Source organism: Anomaloglossus baeobatrachus, chromosome 7 (genome assembly GCF_048569485.1).
Source record: "Anomaloglossus baeobatrachus isolate aAnoBae1 chromosome 7, aAnoBae1.hap1, whole genome shotgun sequence".
NCBI lineage: Eukaryota > Metazoa > Chordata > Amphibia > Anura > Aromobatidae > Anomaloglossus > Anomaloglossus baeobatrachus.
The window spans coordinates 244,472,645-244,491,179 of record NC_134359.1 but is presented as its reverse complement, the minus strand read 5'-3'; the positions used below and the strand labels follow the sequence as shown (position 1 = coordinate 244,491,179).

At 50.5% G+C, this 18,535-nt stretch overlaps 1 protein-coding gene across 1 annotated transcript in view; it reads left to right on the top strand.

Annotated features, from left to right (window-relative positions):
- CCP110 (centriolar coiled-coil protein 110) overlaps nt 1–17,553 on the top strand; it is a 122,841-nt gene extending 105,288 nt beyond the window's left edge. Inside the window, exons 12-14 of the mRNA XM_075319140.1 lie at nt 2,204–2,266; nt 3,313–3,372; nt 16,641–17,553. Of these exons, the coding sequence (XP_075175255.1) occupies nt 2,204–2,266; nt 3,313–3,372; nt 16,641–16,716 (199 nt within the window). The 3' untranslated portion in view covers nt 16,717–17,553. The remainder of the gene's footprint in view (nt 1–2,203; nt 2,267–3,312; nt 3,373–16,640) is intronic.
- Nucleotides 17,554–18,535: the final 982 nt, after the last annotated feature.

The window sequence follows — 18,535 nt, the reverse complement described above, 5'->3', positions numbered from 1 at the left end:
GGACAGGACATTAATCCCAATGTAATCATCTGAGTTGGATGGTGATTTCTTCAGGCACAGGGTCTATGTGTAGCGTCATCTGAGGTATCGGGTGCCACAAAATATGTAACTTGTGGACAACCCAAACCCTGCAATACTAGTGCCGGTAAACACACCAGCACCATCACACATACACTAAACCCCATGTCCAACCTGGGAAAACTGCCTAGAGACAGATTTAAAGGATGGCCATCTATTGGTTGGTAAGCATCCAATCTGCTAGGGAGAGACCCAAAAAAGGGCGGGGCTAGGTGAGGAGTTGGCGTGAGGAGAAAAGTCAGTTGTTGTTGAAGAGAGACTTTGAGGGGAGTCAGAAGTGAGAGAAAGTGAAGTGTTTTAGGACAGTAGTCCTAGGTGTTAAAACCTGAGAACTGGAGCTAAAAAGGAGAAGGGTTGCTGTGGAGTAAGGAACCAGTGCTCAAGGAACCGAGGGTTGCCAGAGGAGTGCGGGACCAGGACTCAAAGAATCCAGCACAGGCGGGGAGCAGAACCCTTGAATGGGAGTACGCTTCAAGCTACCTGTTAAATCTGCCAGGTGAGGGGGATCATCGGGGTCCCTCACCAACCTGAGTGTCCGGAGCAAAGCAGCAAGGAGGGGACTTGGGGACAGGGACAGGAGTCCAGCCCATCAAATTGTCCAGGCTGCCTGTACGGGTAAAAACTGTGAAACGGAGGGGATCCCAGGAAGCTTTAGGCCACGAGGACCCACCAAAAAAACAAAAGTGTGCACGGAAGACAGGTCACTAACTGGCACTGGGAACAAAGGGTGAGGGAACACCTGAAAACCAGCACCACCCGGGTGACAGTACCAGAACAGTGAGTAAAAGCCAGTTTAAACTGCAGTTCCTTTGTGGCTTAAATCCTTTCTACATTGGTGCATCATCAGCTCACACTGCACACTACTACCACCAACATCCTCTTCCGGGGCCTAGCCCTGCTTGCGGAGGGCTAGATCACCTAAGCTGCATTATACTACCTGCCCCAGGAAGATCATGCAGGGGCGGCTCCTACAAAATAGCCGCAACCCGCAAGTGGCGTAGTCAAAAACTCTTTTATTTATTTTACTTTTATTTTTCCATTTTCTTTTCACCCTTTTTCGGATCGACCCTGGGGTCACAGAACCCGGCATCGACCGTGACCACGACTCCCCTGTTCACCACATGCCCAGGACCGAGTATCCCATTGCCCTGGGGCGTCACACCATGCATCTCGCAACTTCCTGGGACCCACAGGAGAGTTACCCATTTGATATCAGATAGGACATCATGGCGTTGCAGGAGACACTTTGTCATTCCTGTCTTGTGACAGGAAAAAATTTATTTGGTATCTGAAATTTTAAACAAACTCCTATAGATGAGTTACCCATGCAACCTACTTTAGGCCTCTTTCACACGTCCGTGCCTCCGGTACGTGTATGGTCAGTTTCCTCACGTACCGGAGACACGGGAACACGTACACCTATTAAAATCAATGCGTCTGCGTTCACGTGTGTATTATGCCATGGACCGTGTGTACGTGTGGAGCATACATGTGCCCATGTGCTCCACATGTAGACATGTCCGTTTTTCTTCGGCATCACGGGTGTCACACGGAACGCAAACGTTTCACACATAACACAAATGGACCACACGGATGTGTTCCGTGTGACAAGCACCGGAGAAAACACATGTATCTGCGATTTAAAAAAAAAAAAAAAAAAAAATTCTCACCTTCTCCAGCCCTGCAGTCTCTGCCGCTGCTGTCACTTGCTTCCGACCGCCGCTCATTATGCTCATTGAATATTCACTTCACTGCGGCTGGAAGCAGCAGCAGCGGGGAGTCGGCAGGACCGGAGACCGAAGATCAGCACCACGGACAGCGAAGCCAGGGACAGGTGAGCAGAAAGTTCCCGTTCTCCATGTGTTATCACGGCTAACACACGTAGAACACACGTAGGCAGTAAACACGGCTCATGGAGGGCAAAACACACCTTTGACATGTCCGTGAAAAACGTGCGTGGTATTTCATGGACGTGTGAAAGAGGCCTTAGGCAGAGGACCAATATTGGTGTTCAGACTGCATTTAGATTATTACTACACCTATTACCTTGTGTTTTATATAATGATTAAATGTATTCCAACTCAATCCCATTTACTTATCTTGCACCTGTCTGTATTTCTTGTAGGGCAGTAGAAATTGGAATGTCAAATAGGAAACCTATCCCAAAACCCAAGGCCCTGGATTCCAGGTGAATAAGAACTACACCTCCTCTTAGTCACGGTGTACAGAACATCTCGCCTCTCTGCCCGAATATCTTCTCTTCTTGGCCTCTCTATGTGTGATGCTTGAGGTTGGGGAGAGTTGTTTTACGTGTAGTAAATGTCGTATGAACCGATGCTTCACTTAGGAGGCCATTTGTACAGAGAGAACCTCACATGATCAATGACATTATGCATTCTTGGTGTTGGGATTCAGGTGTCCATGATTAGTGATGAGCAAACTGGTGCCCGGTACATGTAACAAGCATTTTGATGCTCAGGTGCTCGTTACTCGTTTACCAAATATAATGGAAGTGAATGGGAAACTTGTGCATTTTTCAAGGAAATCATCCAGTATAATGCTCAAGTTTCCCATTGACTTCCATTATACTTGGTAAACATATACAGAGCATCAAAATGCTCATTATGCATACTGGGCACCGAACAGTTCGCTCAGCACTAGTTGTGATCCTAACAAAAAAATATCATTGATCGCTGGTAAACACAGTGGGGCAACTGCAACGAATGACAAATTAGTGTGGCTTACCTTTTGAGCTCTTAAAGGAGACTTTTTTCACTGGATTTTTTTTATTTAAATGGAGAACCTCCTACAATTGTTACTGCATCACTGATTCTGGGACCGTTTTTCTTTTGTGCCTCTCCATTTCAAAGTTATGTCCTCTGTAAATAATGGTGCATATTTTCCCCTCAACCCAATTGGGCATGTACCACAGAATGTGGGCGTGTTCTTTCTCTCCTCTATAATACTGGCCAATTAAAATACAGCCACACCCACAAAGACGTCCCGTGTTTTACGCGCAGTTAGTAGAAGGGAAAATTTGCACTCATTACTCTGGAGCATAACTTTACAATGGAGGGGCACAGAAAAATAACAAAAGCTGTTCCAGAATCAGTGGAGCAGCACTAGTTGGAGGAGCTAGTCAGTATAAATGTACTATATCTAATGAAAGCTCCTCTTTAAGTATACCTTCTACTGTGTAGCACAGCTTCACCCCTCCATATTTGTTTCTAACAGAATCCTGCAGCCAAGCCAAGGACAAAATGCACCAATCAATAAGCTACTGTCCAGACAAGGGTAAGCATAACCCGCATGGTCCTCTACTGGAATCACTGGAAATTGGGCTGGGTGCTTTGGGGCAAGGAGCTGATTCTTACTCAGTTTTTGTCTAAGCTGTCCCTCCCTTGTGCATCTCCAAACTACATGTAACCTATAACTGGTCAAATAAATGATACTTTAATTGTGAAAGACGTCTGCGCCAATGAATCCCATATGTCTCCTACATTATCAAATTTCATGCAGACTTTATATACCCTGCTCGCATCAGACAGGTGTAAGCAGCTGTGTCCACAAGCAAAAACACTTCAGTGCTTATTCTCTTCCTCCTTGAGTAGCGGCCACATACAAAAGTCTAATCGACGGAAAATTGTGGTTGAGGATTTGGTGTTTCCCAGGTTTGTTTGTCGGTTTTTCTAATTAACAGCTCCACTCTTGTGCTTAGGTTGTATCTGGTATTGCATCTTAGCCACGCTCTATAATACACAGGACATGCACAAGTTGAGCACTGTCTGATATTAAATGGGACTTCTGGGGAAAAAAAGGACCCTCGTTATTAGATTCCCTTCAAAGATAAAAAAAATATCAACAGGTTTTTGCTATGTAAACAGAATACAGCATGCTGTAAGGGTTAAAACAAAATTCAGAGATGCCTCTCTTTATTTGTAATGTTTAAGCAGCAGGACCTTGTCTTTGGTGTGACTTGCTGGCTGTGGGATGTTGTTCTGCTCTGATTTGCCTCACTGTCTATAGACATTGTGCATTAAAGGGAACCAAACATCAGGATTTTGGTATATAAGGTGCAGTACTGGCACTATCAGGCACAGGCTGTACATACCATTAGTGGCAGCTCGGATATTTAGGCTGTAAAATCCATGTTTATGAAGTTTGAAAATTCATCCACCCTTTGATTGACGTGTGCACCTCTGCTGATAATATCCGGGCGGGTTATGCACATGATTGCCACCCTCCGCCGCCTGTTCCTCCCTCTCTTTGGTTGTATGTAAATTGAATCACTTCAGTTACACGGTGTCGGAGTTTGCGCCTGCGCATAGCGCTTATCTCCAGCGCCATGTTTTTGAAGCCCGCATACAGTGTTTGGTGTTTGAGAGGGCGGCGTTTGCGCCCTCGCTTCTTCATATCTCGTTGTGACAGCGAGAGCACGTGCGGTGTCACAATAGGACTGGAGAACAGCTGATCTTAACGATTAGCTGCAGCAGACGTCTGCTACGATATCGTATGCTGCAGCTAATCGGTAAGATCAGCTGTTCTCCAGTCCTGTTGTGACACCGCGCGCGCTCCCGCTGTCACAACGAGATATGAAGAAGCGAGGGCGCAAGCGTTGCCCTCTCAAACACTGTATGCGGGCTTCAAAAACATGGCGCCGGAGATAAGCGCTATGCGTAGGCGCAAACTCCGACGCCGTGTAACTGAAGTGATTAATTTGCATACAGCCAGAGAGAGGGAGGAACAGGCGGCGGGGGGCGGGAATCATGTGCATAACCCGCCCGGATATTATCAGCAGAGGTGCACACGTCAATCAAAAACATGATGAATTTTCAAACTTCATAAACATGGATTTCACAGCCTAAACATCCGAGCTGCACCCTGATGGTATGTACAGCCTGTGCCTGATAGTGCCAGTACTGCACTGGCTTTACCTTATACACCAAAATCCTCATGTTGGTTCCCTTTAAGAGCTTGCTATGGGCGGGGTCAGCTTTCTCAACTCTGTTGCATTGCCTATTCTAAAATCTCTGATTGTGTCAGATTAGCTGCATCCAGTAATCAAAGTTATACATTGTTCGATTCAGCGTCTCTGCCTACATCATGCTGCCCTTAAATGAGTTAGCTAAAACCTGCTGACAGATTCCCTTTGGTCAAAGATTTTATTTTTCAACAAGTACCGTATTTTTCGCTTTATAAGACGCACCTGATTATAAGACGCACCCCCAAATTTGGTGAAGGAAAAGAGAATTTTTTTTTTTAATGGTAAATGGGGTCCATCTTATAATGCCAGTGTCCCTCTAACAAATCATATAGGGTATATGTCCCTCATAGCCCCCCATCCTAAAATTAGCCCCCTTAATCTGGATATGGCCCCCTTATATTGAATATAGCCCCCTTGTGATGGCACACGTTCCCCTGTGCTGCCTATGGTCCCCTATGGATTGCACACGTTCCCGTGTTAGATAACGCCCCCATGCTGCTGCCCATGGCCCCTATAGATCGCACAAGTCCCCCTGTGTTAGATATTGCCCCCATAGTGCTGCCCATGGCCCCTATAGATCGCACAAGTCCCCCTGTGTCAGATATCGCCCCCATAGTGCTGCCCATGGCCCCTATAGATCGCACAAGTCCCCCTGTGTCAGATATCGCCCCCATAGTGCTGCCCATGGCCCCTATATAGATCGCACAAGTCCCCCTGTGTCAGATATCGCCCCCATAGTGCTGCCCATGGCCCCTATATAGATCGCACAAGTCCCCCTGTGTCAGATATCGCCCCCATAGTGCTGCCCATGGCCCCTATAGATCGCACAAGTCCCCCTGTGTCAGATATCGCCCCCATAGTGCTGCCCATGGCCCCTATATAGATCGCACAAGTCCCCCTGTGTCAGATATCGCCCCCATAGTGCTGCCCATGGCCCCTATAGATCGCACAAGTCCCCCTGTGTCAGATATCGCCCCCATAGTGCTGCCCATGGCCCCTATATAGATCGCACAAGTCCCCCTGTGTCAGATATCTCCCCCATAGTGCTGCCCATGGGCCCCTATAGATCGCACAAGTCCCCCTGTGTCAGATATCGCCCCCATAGTGCTGCCCATGGGCCCCTATAGATCGCACAAGTCCCCCTGTGTCAGATATGGCCCCTAGGCTGCTGCCCAAAGTAAAATAAACCCCTCTTTCCTTATCTCCTGCAGTGCTGAGCTCCCTCCTGTCTGCTCCGTGCTTCTGTTCTTCCTTACTTCCTGGTTGTCAGTGCGGTCATGTGATCGGCACAGCAGGCTGAGATCTCTGCTTGCCTGATCACACTGGAAGCAGGGGCACGAGGAGAAACGCTGCAGGGTGAGTAAAGATTTTTTATTTTAGAATGAGCAGCAGCCTGGGGGCCAAATCTAACACAGGGGTGGGCATGTGCGATCACACTGGGACGCAGGCTCATATAATATGCACCGCTCACCAGCCCCTCACTGCGTGCGATTTCAGCACCATTGGAGATGGACAGCGGCTGTGCATATTATATGAGCGGGTGCAGGAGATCAAAGGCAGCAGCCCGCAGCGTTCCACTGTGCTCCAGAGCTGCTGCCCCCACCTCCCCTGGACGCTGCAGGGTACATATATATATACCACCCCCCCCTCCCCCCCCCCGTATATTCGGCTTATAAGACGCACCCCCTACTTTCCCCCAAAATTTGGGGGAACAAAAGTGCGTCTTATAAAGCGAAAAATACGGTAATAATAATAATGGTCTTTGTACAGTCATGGTGCACACAAATTAAGAATAATAAAAACACCGGGCAAAAGGTATCCAAAATCTTTCATCCCCAAAATGAACATTCTTGCTTAGGTTTTCGCTTACATTGAGAATATAAGTCATAAAATAACTTGCTGAATGGAGAATAAGAATACCAGGAAGGAGAGTAAGAGGCGGCCACTTCACTCTGGATCGTCATTGCTATACATTCAGTTTACCGAGGAGTTGTTTTGACATAGCTCTAACATTTCCAGAGGATCCCTATGTAATATGTACGATCATAGGTTTCAGTGATAAGGGTCTCCATTCTCATCATGTGGCCACTCTGGATCACCTGCTCTAGTTTAGTTGGGCCTGTCGCTGTCTTCCAATTATGTGAATTACTGTATGAGTGGCTATGAGCATGTGTCCAAAGATCTTTATACTAGATGGATATGCAAAATCGTAAGGCCACCCGAAGAGGAGATGCCATTTACCTTCCTGCTATGAGGATGCATAATGTGAAATTGGCCTTACAGAACGTGTGCAGGAACTGTGGGATGCGTGACATGAAGGATGTCTGTGCATCTGTACCATCCAGAGAAAATCTTAAAATGTTTCTCCTGAGCCTGTGTAACACTCGTGGCCGGTGTAGGTGCAGCAAGCGGGATTAGTGAACCCTTTGGACCACAGGGGGGACCCGGGCTTACACTTTAGTGGTAGAGGCTTAACTAAGCGCCTACCGCAAGGCGGACACCAAGAACCACTCCCAGGGCAGAGACCAGGACTGTGGCAGCTGATCCCCAGGGATAGATCGGTACAGGCGGGGTGACAGAAGCAGGCTGGACAGGTGGATATGGACAGGAATGGTGGGCACGGCAGGGATAAGCAGGTATGGGAAGCAGACTTGGGTGACGGACACAGGGATAACATGACCTGACAACTAGCTACCAGACTGGTATACTGACAAACTGAATGTGTTGCGCAGGTGTAAGGGGTAGTCGGACCTCTGGTAGTGAAGGAATGTCTCCCCCCCCCCCCCCCTCCTGAAGACGCCACATGGTGTGGTGGCAAATGGTACTTGTAAAATGTTACCTGTTGTTTTAGCTAATAAATGGTTTCCCCACTAGGTGCCAGTGTAGAGCAGTGGTTCCCCTGGTAACAGTGGCAGGGAAGGAGGGGCAAGGCAGTCTAGGTGGGGAAGGGAGGTCTCTGAATGCAGAGCAGTGTGCAGAGGGCAGTGTGCAGTCAGATGTGACTGGAGAAAGAAGTCGGAGGTGACGGGGCAGAGTGTGGATGTGAAACGTGGCAGGCAGCCAGAGTGAGTGGCCAGACAAAGAAGTGGAGGTACACGGGAACGCCCGTAGAAAGCAAGAGAAATAGTTCCCCGGCAAAGAAGTGGAGAGGTCAGAACTTATCCGGAGCCGGTAGTCTGTGCTAGATCTGCCCTATAGTAAATCTGGGTTCAGTGTGCAGCTACTAGGGGCTTAACGCATGTCCCCTGCAGGCGAGGGAAAGTTACCGGGGAAAGAGGAAACCGTCAGCAAGAAGTGTAACCTGTAAACCGAAGTGACTTGATGCTGAAAGGTGTAAAGAAGAGTGGAAGTTGTGTTCAATAAAATGTTTCTTAGTTCATCAACTGCCTGTCTGTGGCTCTTTACTGGGAGTGGTGAAGAGGCCTGTGAGCCGAGAGAAAAAGGTGTCACCGAGAAGCAAATTGCCCACATGGAAGTGTCCCTGCCATCCACACTCTGCCCCACAAGCAACACACGTGGCTTACAAGTGACGGCCGGGCCGGGGGTCAGCCTGCCGCCCCCTGGGTGGGAGACCGCGACTACAACCCCTGAGGCGCCCCCTGCCCCCGTTACACAGGCACCGCCCCTAAAGGGAGGGTGCTTTAAATACAAGTGCCTCTCAGCCATAGGCGGCGAGGCATTTCCAGGAAATGACACTCGAGCCCTTTAAGATGAGGGTGTGTGTGTGTGTGTGTGTGTGTGTGTGTGTGTGTGTGTGTATGTGTGTGTGTGTGTGTGTGTGTGTGTGTGTGTGTGTGTGTGTGTGTCTTAGGTGCACTCTCGGGAACCCTGTGTGGCATGTACAGGGCCTGGAAGGGGAAGGAGGCAACAGCACATGTGGATGGTCGGGGGAGGACACAACCCGACTGAGGCGGTAAGTAAGTCAGCTTACTTAAGTTTCCATTAGAAAAAATTGGACAAAGAGAAAGTCTATGGATGCCTCTAAAAAATGAAGTATAGCAAAGAGATTGGAAAGGAGGTGGGCTCCGCAGAAGGAGTCTCTCTTAGGCCCGTTTCACACGTCAGTGAAAAACACTGACGTTTTTCACTGGTGTGTAAAACATGCACATGTCCTTCCGTGTGCGTGATTCACGGCACACGTGGGTTGTCGAAGTGCAATCCAGACTCCGTTCTCCGTGGCCCGTGATTGCACTTAGAGATTAACTCACCTGTGCGCGCTCCCCTCTCCATGGTGCTGATCGCTCCCGCGGTGCAGCATCCGGCCGGCGCTGACCCCCGCAGCAGCTGCTTCCGGGTCGGCTGTGTCGCGCATCATGAATATGCGCGACAGTAATGAGCCGGCTCAGAAGCAGCAGGGAGAACGGGCTGCAGAGGACATCGCTGGACGCCGGGTGAGTAAAAATGATTTTTATTTTAAAAGCACGTTTTTTTCTGGCACGTGTTCCACGGACCACACCACTGCGTGGTCCGTGGGACATCAGTGATGCCAGAAAAAAATGGACATGTCTCCGTGCGGCAATCACGCACACGCGGGTACGCTGCACGGAGACACATGCAGTGATGTGTGAGCAGACCCATTCATTATAATGGGTCTGCGTATGTCAGTGATTCTGGTACGTTTAAAAAAAAGCACAAACGTACCAGAATCACTGACGTGTGAAGGGGGCCTTAAGGAGTAGTGTCACCATTCAAGACCATTTTAGGTAGGATGGAATTCAAGTAAGAGCAAAGTTGAGAGTAAGCCGCCTATTACAGTGGCCTCGCCTTGTAGCCCCCAGAATGGAGGAACCAACATTTTTTTATTTTTTTTTTTATCCCAAACAATCTCTTTTAATATTTCAAAGCACAAAACTTTGGAACGACTTTCCATAAGAATTTGATCCTTGATCTGAAACTCCAGGGTTTGGTTATTTCCAAATGTGTGTTTGTTTAGATATCTTAGGGTCACCCAAGTCCCACAGCCTCGCCTCTGAGATCTCGGCGTGAGGACCAGCTTCACACAACTAGATTCTTAAGATTTACTCTTTGAACACAAGACAGTTAAAAAAAAAATTAAAGTTTTTTTTTTTTTTTTTTTTTTACACTCCACGGGTAAGTAAAGCCTCACCTAGCTCAGCGGATTATGCCGTCTGCTTTGGCTGAGCTCAGCTTTTGGCTGACAACGTTATGTGACCGCTGCAGCCAATCAACAAAGAATAGGCAGCACCGGCCCTGGGGAGGGTAAGATAAAGCTAAAAATATGTGAACGGAGATGCCCCATTTTCTTTATCGCTTCATTGGGGGACACAGAGACCATGGACACAGAGACCATGGGTTGTATGCTGCTGCCACTAGGAGGCGACACTAAGCAAAAAATAAGGAAACTCCTCCTATGCAGTATACACCCACCAACCGGCAATTGTACCTCAGTTTAAGCTTAGTGTCCATAGGAGGTGGACACACTTGGGGCTGCTCCAGCCCCTCAGGTTTGTATTTTTAATCTTTTCCCCTTTTTCTTTTCAGACACAGCTCGTCGGGCGACAGGGTGTAATTGCTCACCCTGCTCTCCCCCCTAGAGGCCGGTCGCACAGAAGTGGGGTCCGTCCGCCACTTCCGTTGACTTCTGTGCCTGTCTGGCAGGACCCTACCCCCCTAACACTCTCAAGACTGTTTGGGGGGCATCCGCACAGAGGGACAGGCGGATGGTCCTTGCCCCCCTCCCCCTGCACGCCCGCTCTCGACAGCCGGCCTGATCAGGGAGGGGAGACGAAAAAATCATTGGAAGAACCCCGTCTCCCTTTGTCCTTCCCAGGGATCAAGCCAAGGAGGACAGGATCAAGCAAAGAGGACTATCAGCCACCGGGACAGGTACCCATCCCTTGTCCCGGGTCATGGGGGGCTCCGTTCCAAAAAAAAAATAAAAAAAAAATGTCTCTTTAAATCATTATCTATCAGGCTTCGTTCTTACCCGGGTCAGCTCCCCTCCAGGCAGTACGCTCGGCTCCCCCACACAACCCCGACCCCGTCCTCGGCGCCGTCCTCGGCTCCCCCTGCGGCCTCACCTAAAAATCTAGTCCCCGGCTTCTCTACGGCCTAGCTCCCGTCCGGCCACGCCCCCTCCCGGCCAGCCTATCGCGTGTGCCCTCACTTCTAGCAGGCCCGCCCGCTCCAGCAGCCAGTCAGGGGAGGCCTCTGCGCGCCCTTTCCCAGCCAACCACGGGCCTCCTCTCTCTCTCTCTCTCTCTCCCGGCAGATACCTGCAGTCTGCGCGCCGTTTTTTCGCGCTCTTTTTTCGGCTCCTCCTCCGACCTGGGCTCTCAGCAGCAGTCACTGCCCTGTCATATCCTGTGCGGCAGACACGCTACACGTGCAGCCACCGGCCTCACGTCCCTGCAGCTCCTCGGAGCCCCCACCTCTGCTCCCTCAGCCTGCATAGCTGTATAGGAAGCGCCTGCTTACAGAGACAGCTCAAACACAGAACGACAGAATCTGGGTAAGCTCTGCCACTGGGAGGCAGCTCCTTCCCCAGTACCTCACCCACCTGGCATCCTCCTGCCTCTCTTCTCTCGCCTCATTTCCTCTCTCTGTCCCATGTCCAGCACAAGAGCGACCCGCTCTCAACCACAGGCTATAGTGCTTCACTTCGCCTGCTCTTCTTGCCTAAAGAAGTTTCCCTCAGGGCAGTCCTCCCCCATCTGCGTAGCCTGTAGCACTCCTAACATGACTACTACGGAGCCCCCCACCGCCCGTAACGAGGACTCGGCCTCCATGCCTGGGTGGGCCTCAGCTCTCTCCCAGTCCGTGGACAAGCTAACTGACATGTCTCAGTCCTTAGCATCGGCCATAGACCGGCTGTCCGCCTCCTCCTCTGGAGTCCCTCCGGCGACCCAGAGCGAGTCTGAGCCCGCAGCGCCTCCAGCCCGGCAGGGCAGAACACAAGGGAGGTCTAGGAAGCGGTCCCTCTCTGGGTCTTCCTCCAGCTCCCCTAGCCCTGCTAGGGCCGCCAGAGCATCACGCTCGCTGTCTCCTGTCTCTTCTGCGGCAGCTCCAGATTCGGACCAGGACTCTGCTTCTGACTCCGACCTGGACTCTGAACATATATCCAAGCTGACCGGTATGATGGACAGTCTGGTCATTGCTGTCAATCAGACCCTAGAGGTACAGGACATTGACCCAGCGCCTACCTGTCAATCAGTCCCTTTCAAAAGAGCCAAGAAGCTGCCAAAAAGCTTTGGCAACCATAGGGAATTTGAGGATATTTTTTCCAGACAGTGGGAACATCCCGACAAGCGCTTCCAGAAACGCAAGCGGGCTCAGGTCCTTTATCCCTTCCCACCGGAACTTCTCCAGAAGTGGTCAGTGGCTCCTTCAGTGGATCCTCCGATCTCCCGACTCTCGTCCAGCACCACCCTGCCGCTGTCCGATGGAGCCTCCCTGAAGGATCCCTCGGACAGGACCATGGAATCCTTAGCCAGGTCAGCCTTTGAGGCCTCCGGCTCGGCCATCACTCCAGCCTTTGCGACCACCTGGGTTTCCAAGGCTGTCTCCGCCTGGGCAAAGATCCTTCGCCGTGGCATCCTGGCTGATGCTCCCAGACCAGAGCTGGCAGATCTGGCAGATCAGATCACTCACGCCGGAAAATATCTAGTCGCTGCGTCCCTTGACTCTGCTGCTTCCGCTGCCCTGGCAGCCGGCAACATTACTGCAATCCGCAGAGCCCTGTGGCTTAAGGCGTGGAACGCAGACTCCGCATCCAAGAAGTCTCTCACCAGTCTTCCCTTTGTCGGTACCAGGCTATTCGGAGAAAAGCTGGACAAGATCATCTCTGAGGCTACGGGAGGCAAGAGTACCTTCCTCCCCCAACAGAGGACCCCTCGTGCCCCTCCAAAGCGGCGGCTTTTTCCCTTTCGCACCTTTCGTCAATTCTCCACCAACGCCAACTCACGTCGGGAGCGGTCCCCGGCGCGTCAGGAGAGACGGAAGCCCTCCTTTAAGGCAGCACCCCACTGGCGTTCCTGGCGTTCCCGTGGCCAGCAGTCCAAGTCCTCCAGGTCCAGATCCCACAGATTTTCCTCCGCATGACTGGGCTCCCGTCACCGGGTCCCCATCCAGGGTCGGCGGTCGTCTCCGCAGATTCAGAAGCACGTGGCTTTCCGTGATAGACGACGCCTGGGTTCGAGACGTCGTCTCTCACGGCTACAAGATAGAGTTTTCTTCGCTCCCACGCTCACGCTTCGTCCAGTCCAAGCCCCCCAAGGATCTCTCCCTCACAAAGGGCTTCTTCGCAGCCATTCAAGACATGCGAGACTCTGGGGTCATCATCTCCGTACCCCCTCAAGACAGATTCCGGGGTTTTTATTCAAACCTCTTTGTGGTACCGAAGAAGAATGGCGCAGTCCGCCCCATCCTGGATCTCAAGCGTCTCAACAGGCGGGTCCGCCTTCGGCGATTCCGTATGGAGTCTCTGCGCTCAGTGATAGCGTCCATGGAACCAGGGGAGTTCCTCTGCTCGGTGGACATCCAGGACGCCTATCTCCACATCCCGATCTTTCCAGCTCATCAGAGATTCCTACGCTTCATGGTTCAGGGGCAACACTTCCAGTTCACTGCCCTCCCATTCGGGCTCTCGACAGCTCCCAGAGTCTTCACCAAGGTGATGGCTACTGTCATGGCGATTCTTCGAACCCGGGGAATTCTAGCCATCCCGTATCTGGACGACATTTTGATCAAGGCTCCCTCGGCGGCGGAGTGCCGCGACAGTCTCAACATCACTCTGGATACTCTATCCCGTCTCGGCTGGTTGATCAACAGACCAAAGTCATCTCTGATCCCGTCTCAACGCATCTCATTTCTCGGCATGATCTTCGATACCTCGCAAGCGAAGATTCTTCTGCCCAAGGACAAACTCACAGCTATTCTCAGGGGGATTTGGAAGCTCCAACGCGCACCTCGCTGCTCCCTTCGATACTGCATGAGCATCCTCGGGAAGATGGTGGCGTCAATGGAAGCGATGCCCTACAGTCAATTCCACACTCGCCCCCTTCAAGGTCTTCTCCTCGCAGCATGGGACAAGTCCCCTCACTCCCTGGATCGACCAATTGCGATCCCTCCTCGAGTCAGACAATCATTGGAATGGTGGAGATGCTCTCCCCTCATCCTCCAAGGGAGATCATTTCTTCCCCTTCGATGGAGGGTCGTCACGACAGACGCCAGCCTGCTAGGATGGGGAGCCACTTTCCAGGACCTCACAGTTCAGGGTCGCTGGACCGAGCCGGAAACCAAACTTCCCATCAACATCTTGGAACTCAGATCAGTTCGCCTAGCTCTATTTCATTGGAAGGCTCTGCTTCGCGGACACCCAGTTCGGGTGCAGTCCGACAATGCAACCACTGTGGCCTACATAAACCATCAAGGCGGAACACGCAGCCGTGCGGCAATGAGAGAGGTATCTCAAATCCTCGACTGGGCCGAACAGAACATCCCAGCGATTTCGGCGGTCCACATCCCGGGCGTGGACAATTGGGCCGCCGACTTCCTCAGCCGAGAGGGCCTCGACGCCGGAGAATGGTCCCTCAATCCCAGAATCTTCCAACAGATCTGTGCCAGGTGGGGGACCCCCGACGTGGATCTCCTGGCCTCCAGGTGGAATCACAAGGTTCCCCAGTTCGTCTCCAGGGCAAGAGACCCACTAGCGCTCGCAACGGACGCCCTAGCGATCCCCTGGTCGCAGTTCTCTCTGCCGTTCCTCTTCCCTCCACTTCCGCTTATACCCAAGCTAGTCAAGAAGATCAAAGCGGAGGGAGTTCCGGTAATTCTCGTGGCCCCAGATTGGCCTCGACGCCCGTGGTACGCAGAGCTCGTGCACCTTCTCGCCGACGTTCCGTGGAGACTTCCAGACGTCCAGGATCTTCTCACTCAAGGGCCTTTTCTTCACCAGAATTCACAGTCGCTCAATTTAACGGCATGGCTGTTGAAGCCGCAGTACTAACTTCCGCGGGATTCTCAGAACAGGTCGTCCAGACAATGATCAAAGCTCGGAAGCCTTCTTCTTCCCGCATTTACCACCGGACGTGGAAGGCCTATTTCCGCTGGTGTGAAGCTAACCAGGTCACAGCCATGACCTTCTCCTTACCAGTTCTGTTGTCATTCCTACAATCTGGTCTGGAGGCTGGATTAGCACTCAGCTCCCTCAAGGATCAGGTGTCTGCTCTTTTCCATTCTCTTTCAAAGGAGGATTGCCTCTCGGTCACAGGTTCGCACATTCATTCAGGGAGCCGCGCATGCGGCGCCCCCCGTTCAACCTCCGGTGGAGCCCTGGGACCTTAACCTGGTTCTGTCTGTTCTCCAGCATTCTCCCTTCGAATCTATGCAGGAGACGTCCCTCATGTTCCTCTCTTGGAAGGTCGCCTTCTTAGTTGCCATCACGTCAATCAGGCGGGTATCTGAGCTAGCGGCGCTTTCCTGCCGCTCTCCATATCTTGTCTTCCACCAGGATAAGGTAGTCCTCCGTCCGGTTCCTTCCTTTCTGCCCAAGGTGGTTTCCTCCTTCCATCTTAACGAGGACATTGTTCTTCCCTCCTTTTGTCCGAATCCTTCACACCCTCGTGAGATTCTTCTCCACAAGCTGGACTTGGTCAGAGCTCTCCGTTTGTACATTTCCAGGACCTCTCAATTCAGACGGTCGGATTCCCTTTTTGTACTTCCGTCTGGCCCGCGCAGAGGCCTACCTGCCTCCAAGTCCTCCATTTCGCGATGGATTCGCTCTGCCGTACTGGAAGCCTACCGGGTAAGAGGGAGAACGCGCCCACTCAGGATTACGGCCCACTCCACCAGGGCGGTGGGAGCCTCGTGGGCGGTCCGAAACCACGCTCCAGCGTCGCAGCTCTGCAAAGCGGCCACCTGGTCTTCGCTCCACACTTTCACTAAGTTCTACAGGGTCCACACTTTCGCATCCTCCGATGCGAGCCTCGGTAGAAGAGTCCTGCAGGCTGCAGTGGACCGAGGTCAGCCCTGAGAGTAACATTAGACCCACCCGCGGGACTGCTTTAGGACGTCCCATGGTCTCTGTGTCCCCCAATGAAGCGATAAAGAAAACTAGATTTTGGGTACTCACCGTAAAATCTCTTTCTTGGAGCCTTCATTGGGGGACACAGCACCCGCCCTTGTGTTGGACATATGTTACTGTTCAATGTTTCTGTTGGCTGTTGAGTTTAATGTCCACTTCTGTATAATTGAACGTTTTGTTCTACTGTTGTCTCCTATTGCTTTCTCACTAACTGAGGTACAATTGCCGGTTGGTGGGTGTATACTGCATAGGAGGAGTTTCCTTATTTTTTGCTTAGTGTCGCCTCCTAGTGGCAGCAGCATACAACCCATGGTCTCTGTGTCCATGGTCTCTGTGTCCCCCAATGAAGGCTCCAAGAAAGAGATTTTACGGTGAGTACCCAAAATCTACTTATTTACAGCCCACAGTTCATGTTATAGTCCCCAAAATGAGTACGAGCATCTGCAAAGTAACAAAACCAAGAGTAATATTAGATATATCATTACTAGTATGATAGCACAAGTAACCTTCTCCTTTTTTTCTGGTTATTTCCAGGAGCATCTGCAAAAGAAATCCCAAAAAAGAAGCCAAGTGTTGCGACAATTTACGAAGGCAGCATTCTCTGGGATGAAGGAGGAGGAAGCAGCCATTGTTCTGATGTCCCGTTAGGTTTCGCCGTTGGTGGACTTGGATCATCTCCGCACACTGCATGCTCCATCCCATCTGCACGCTAATGCTGATGACATTACTCCTGAGTTTTTACTTTGTTTTTATTTAGCATGATAGGCAATGCTAGTTGTACAACCTCTGCGAGATATGCACATTACACTCGTACAACTATCGTACTTATTTGACTGAGAAGTTAGAAATTGATGAATGCTCTGATGACTTGAGTTGGATCCCAAATGGAGAAATGTGTTCTTGGCCATCCTATATGATGCATGAACCATAAAAAAAGGATAAAGGACCATATCCTGCTTTTGAATATTCTCCATTTTGCTTATAGTAGTTTGTTACAAAGCAAAGTTATATGTGGTAAGATTATCGTTGCATTCTTTTAGCGAAAACACTTTATAAATTGTAATTTTTTCAGGAGCACAATTAGTAATAGAAGAATACCCCAGGAGAAAAATGAGTTTTATTTGGAGAAATCTGAGAGTACATTGGTAGGTGGCACTAAGAAGACTCAATGTACACAGTACAACTTGTATTGGCACACACAAAAAATAGAAAAATGGCAGCCCAGTTATAAAAACTCGCTAGTGAACCTGTTTTACTCCCGGGTGTCGATAATTTAGCATCGCGGCAGGACTTTGTGGGTGGCTTCTTTTTTTATCTATTTCTCCCCTGGCGGCTTTCCTCCCCTTTATATAAATTTAGCACAGCGGACACCGCCATCATCCCTATGGCTGACATGTGCACAGTGCTATGTTCACGTTATAGTTGATTTCTTCACTAAAATGGGGCCGGAGTCAGCGCATGCGCATACCGCAAACTATGGTGCCATTTTATTGAAGACACTGTCTCTGCGAATATTATCTAAAACAAACTGGTGACTGGTGATATTCTCAGAGACAGTGTGTTCAATAAAATGGCACCGGAGTAGGTGGTATACACACACACTGACTCCGGCCTCAATTTAGTGAAGAATTCAACTTCTACGTGAATATAGCAATGCGCATACGCTGGCCAAATAGTTCGATTGTGTCTTAGGTCAGCATTATATAGTGGATCTAGTCAATGAAAGAAAAAAAAAAATAAACATATATATATATATATATATATATATATATGTGTATGTATGTATATATAATATGTGTGTGTGTGTGTGTGTGTGTGTGTGTGTGTGTGTATTGGCAGATAACAGAGCAGCAGCGTGTGGTGGTCAGCACAGGTGATGTCAGGGAATTGTATGTGCACGTGCGTGTATTGGCAGGTAACCAAGAGCAGCAGGATACGGTGGTCAGCGCAGGTGACATCAGAAAATTGTGCATGTATTGGCGGATAACAGAGATCAGCAGCGTGCACCCTTGTGGTTGGTGCAGTGACCTCGGCTGGCCCCCACACTGCTTTATCTGCTTCAGCAGATCCTCCACCTCCTGCTGCATGGGCGTCCTGCTCTGAGACACCACTGCCGGCCTCTTTAAACACACAGTACTATGCAGTCCCGGTGCAGAAACAAAACTGCATCTCTCAACCCCAGCCCGCACGCCTTTGCCCTGCACCATAGCATGCCAGTCAGTAGCCTGCATACAGGCACAGCCATCTGCAGGTCATGTGATGTCCGGACGGTGCTGACCTCCCCCACCATGACGTGTTGTGGGCGGGTGCTCCCTCTCCCCTCCCTCACTGATGCTAGTGTGGACAGGCAGAGGTGATGACCAGTGATATGTTGACGTGAACATAGCACTGCACACTCGCCAGCTCTGCTTCAGACAGAAGGATGCATT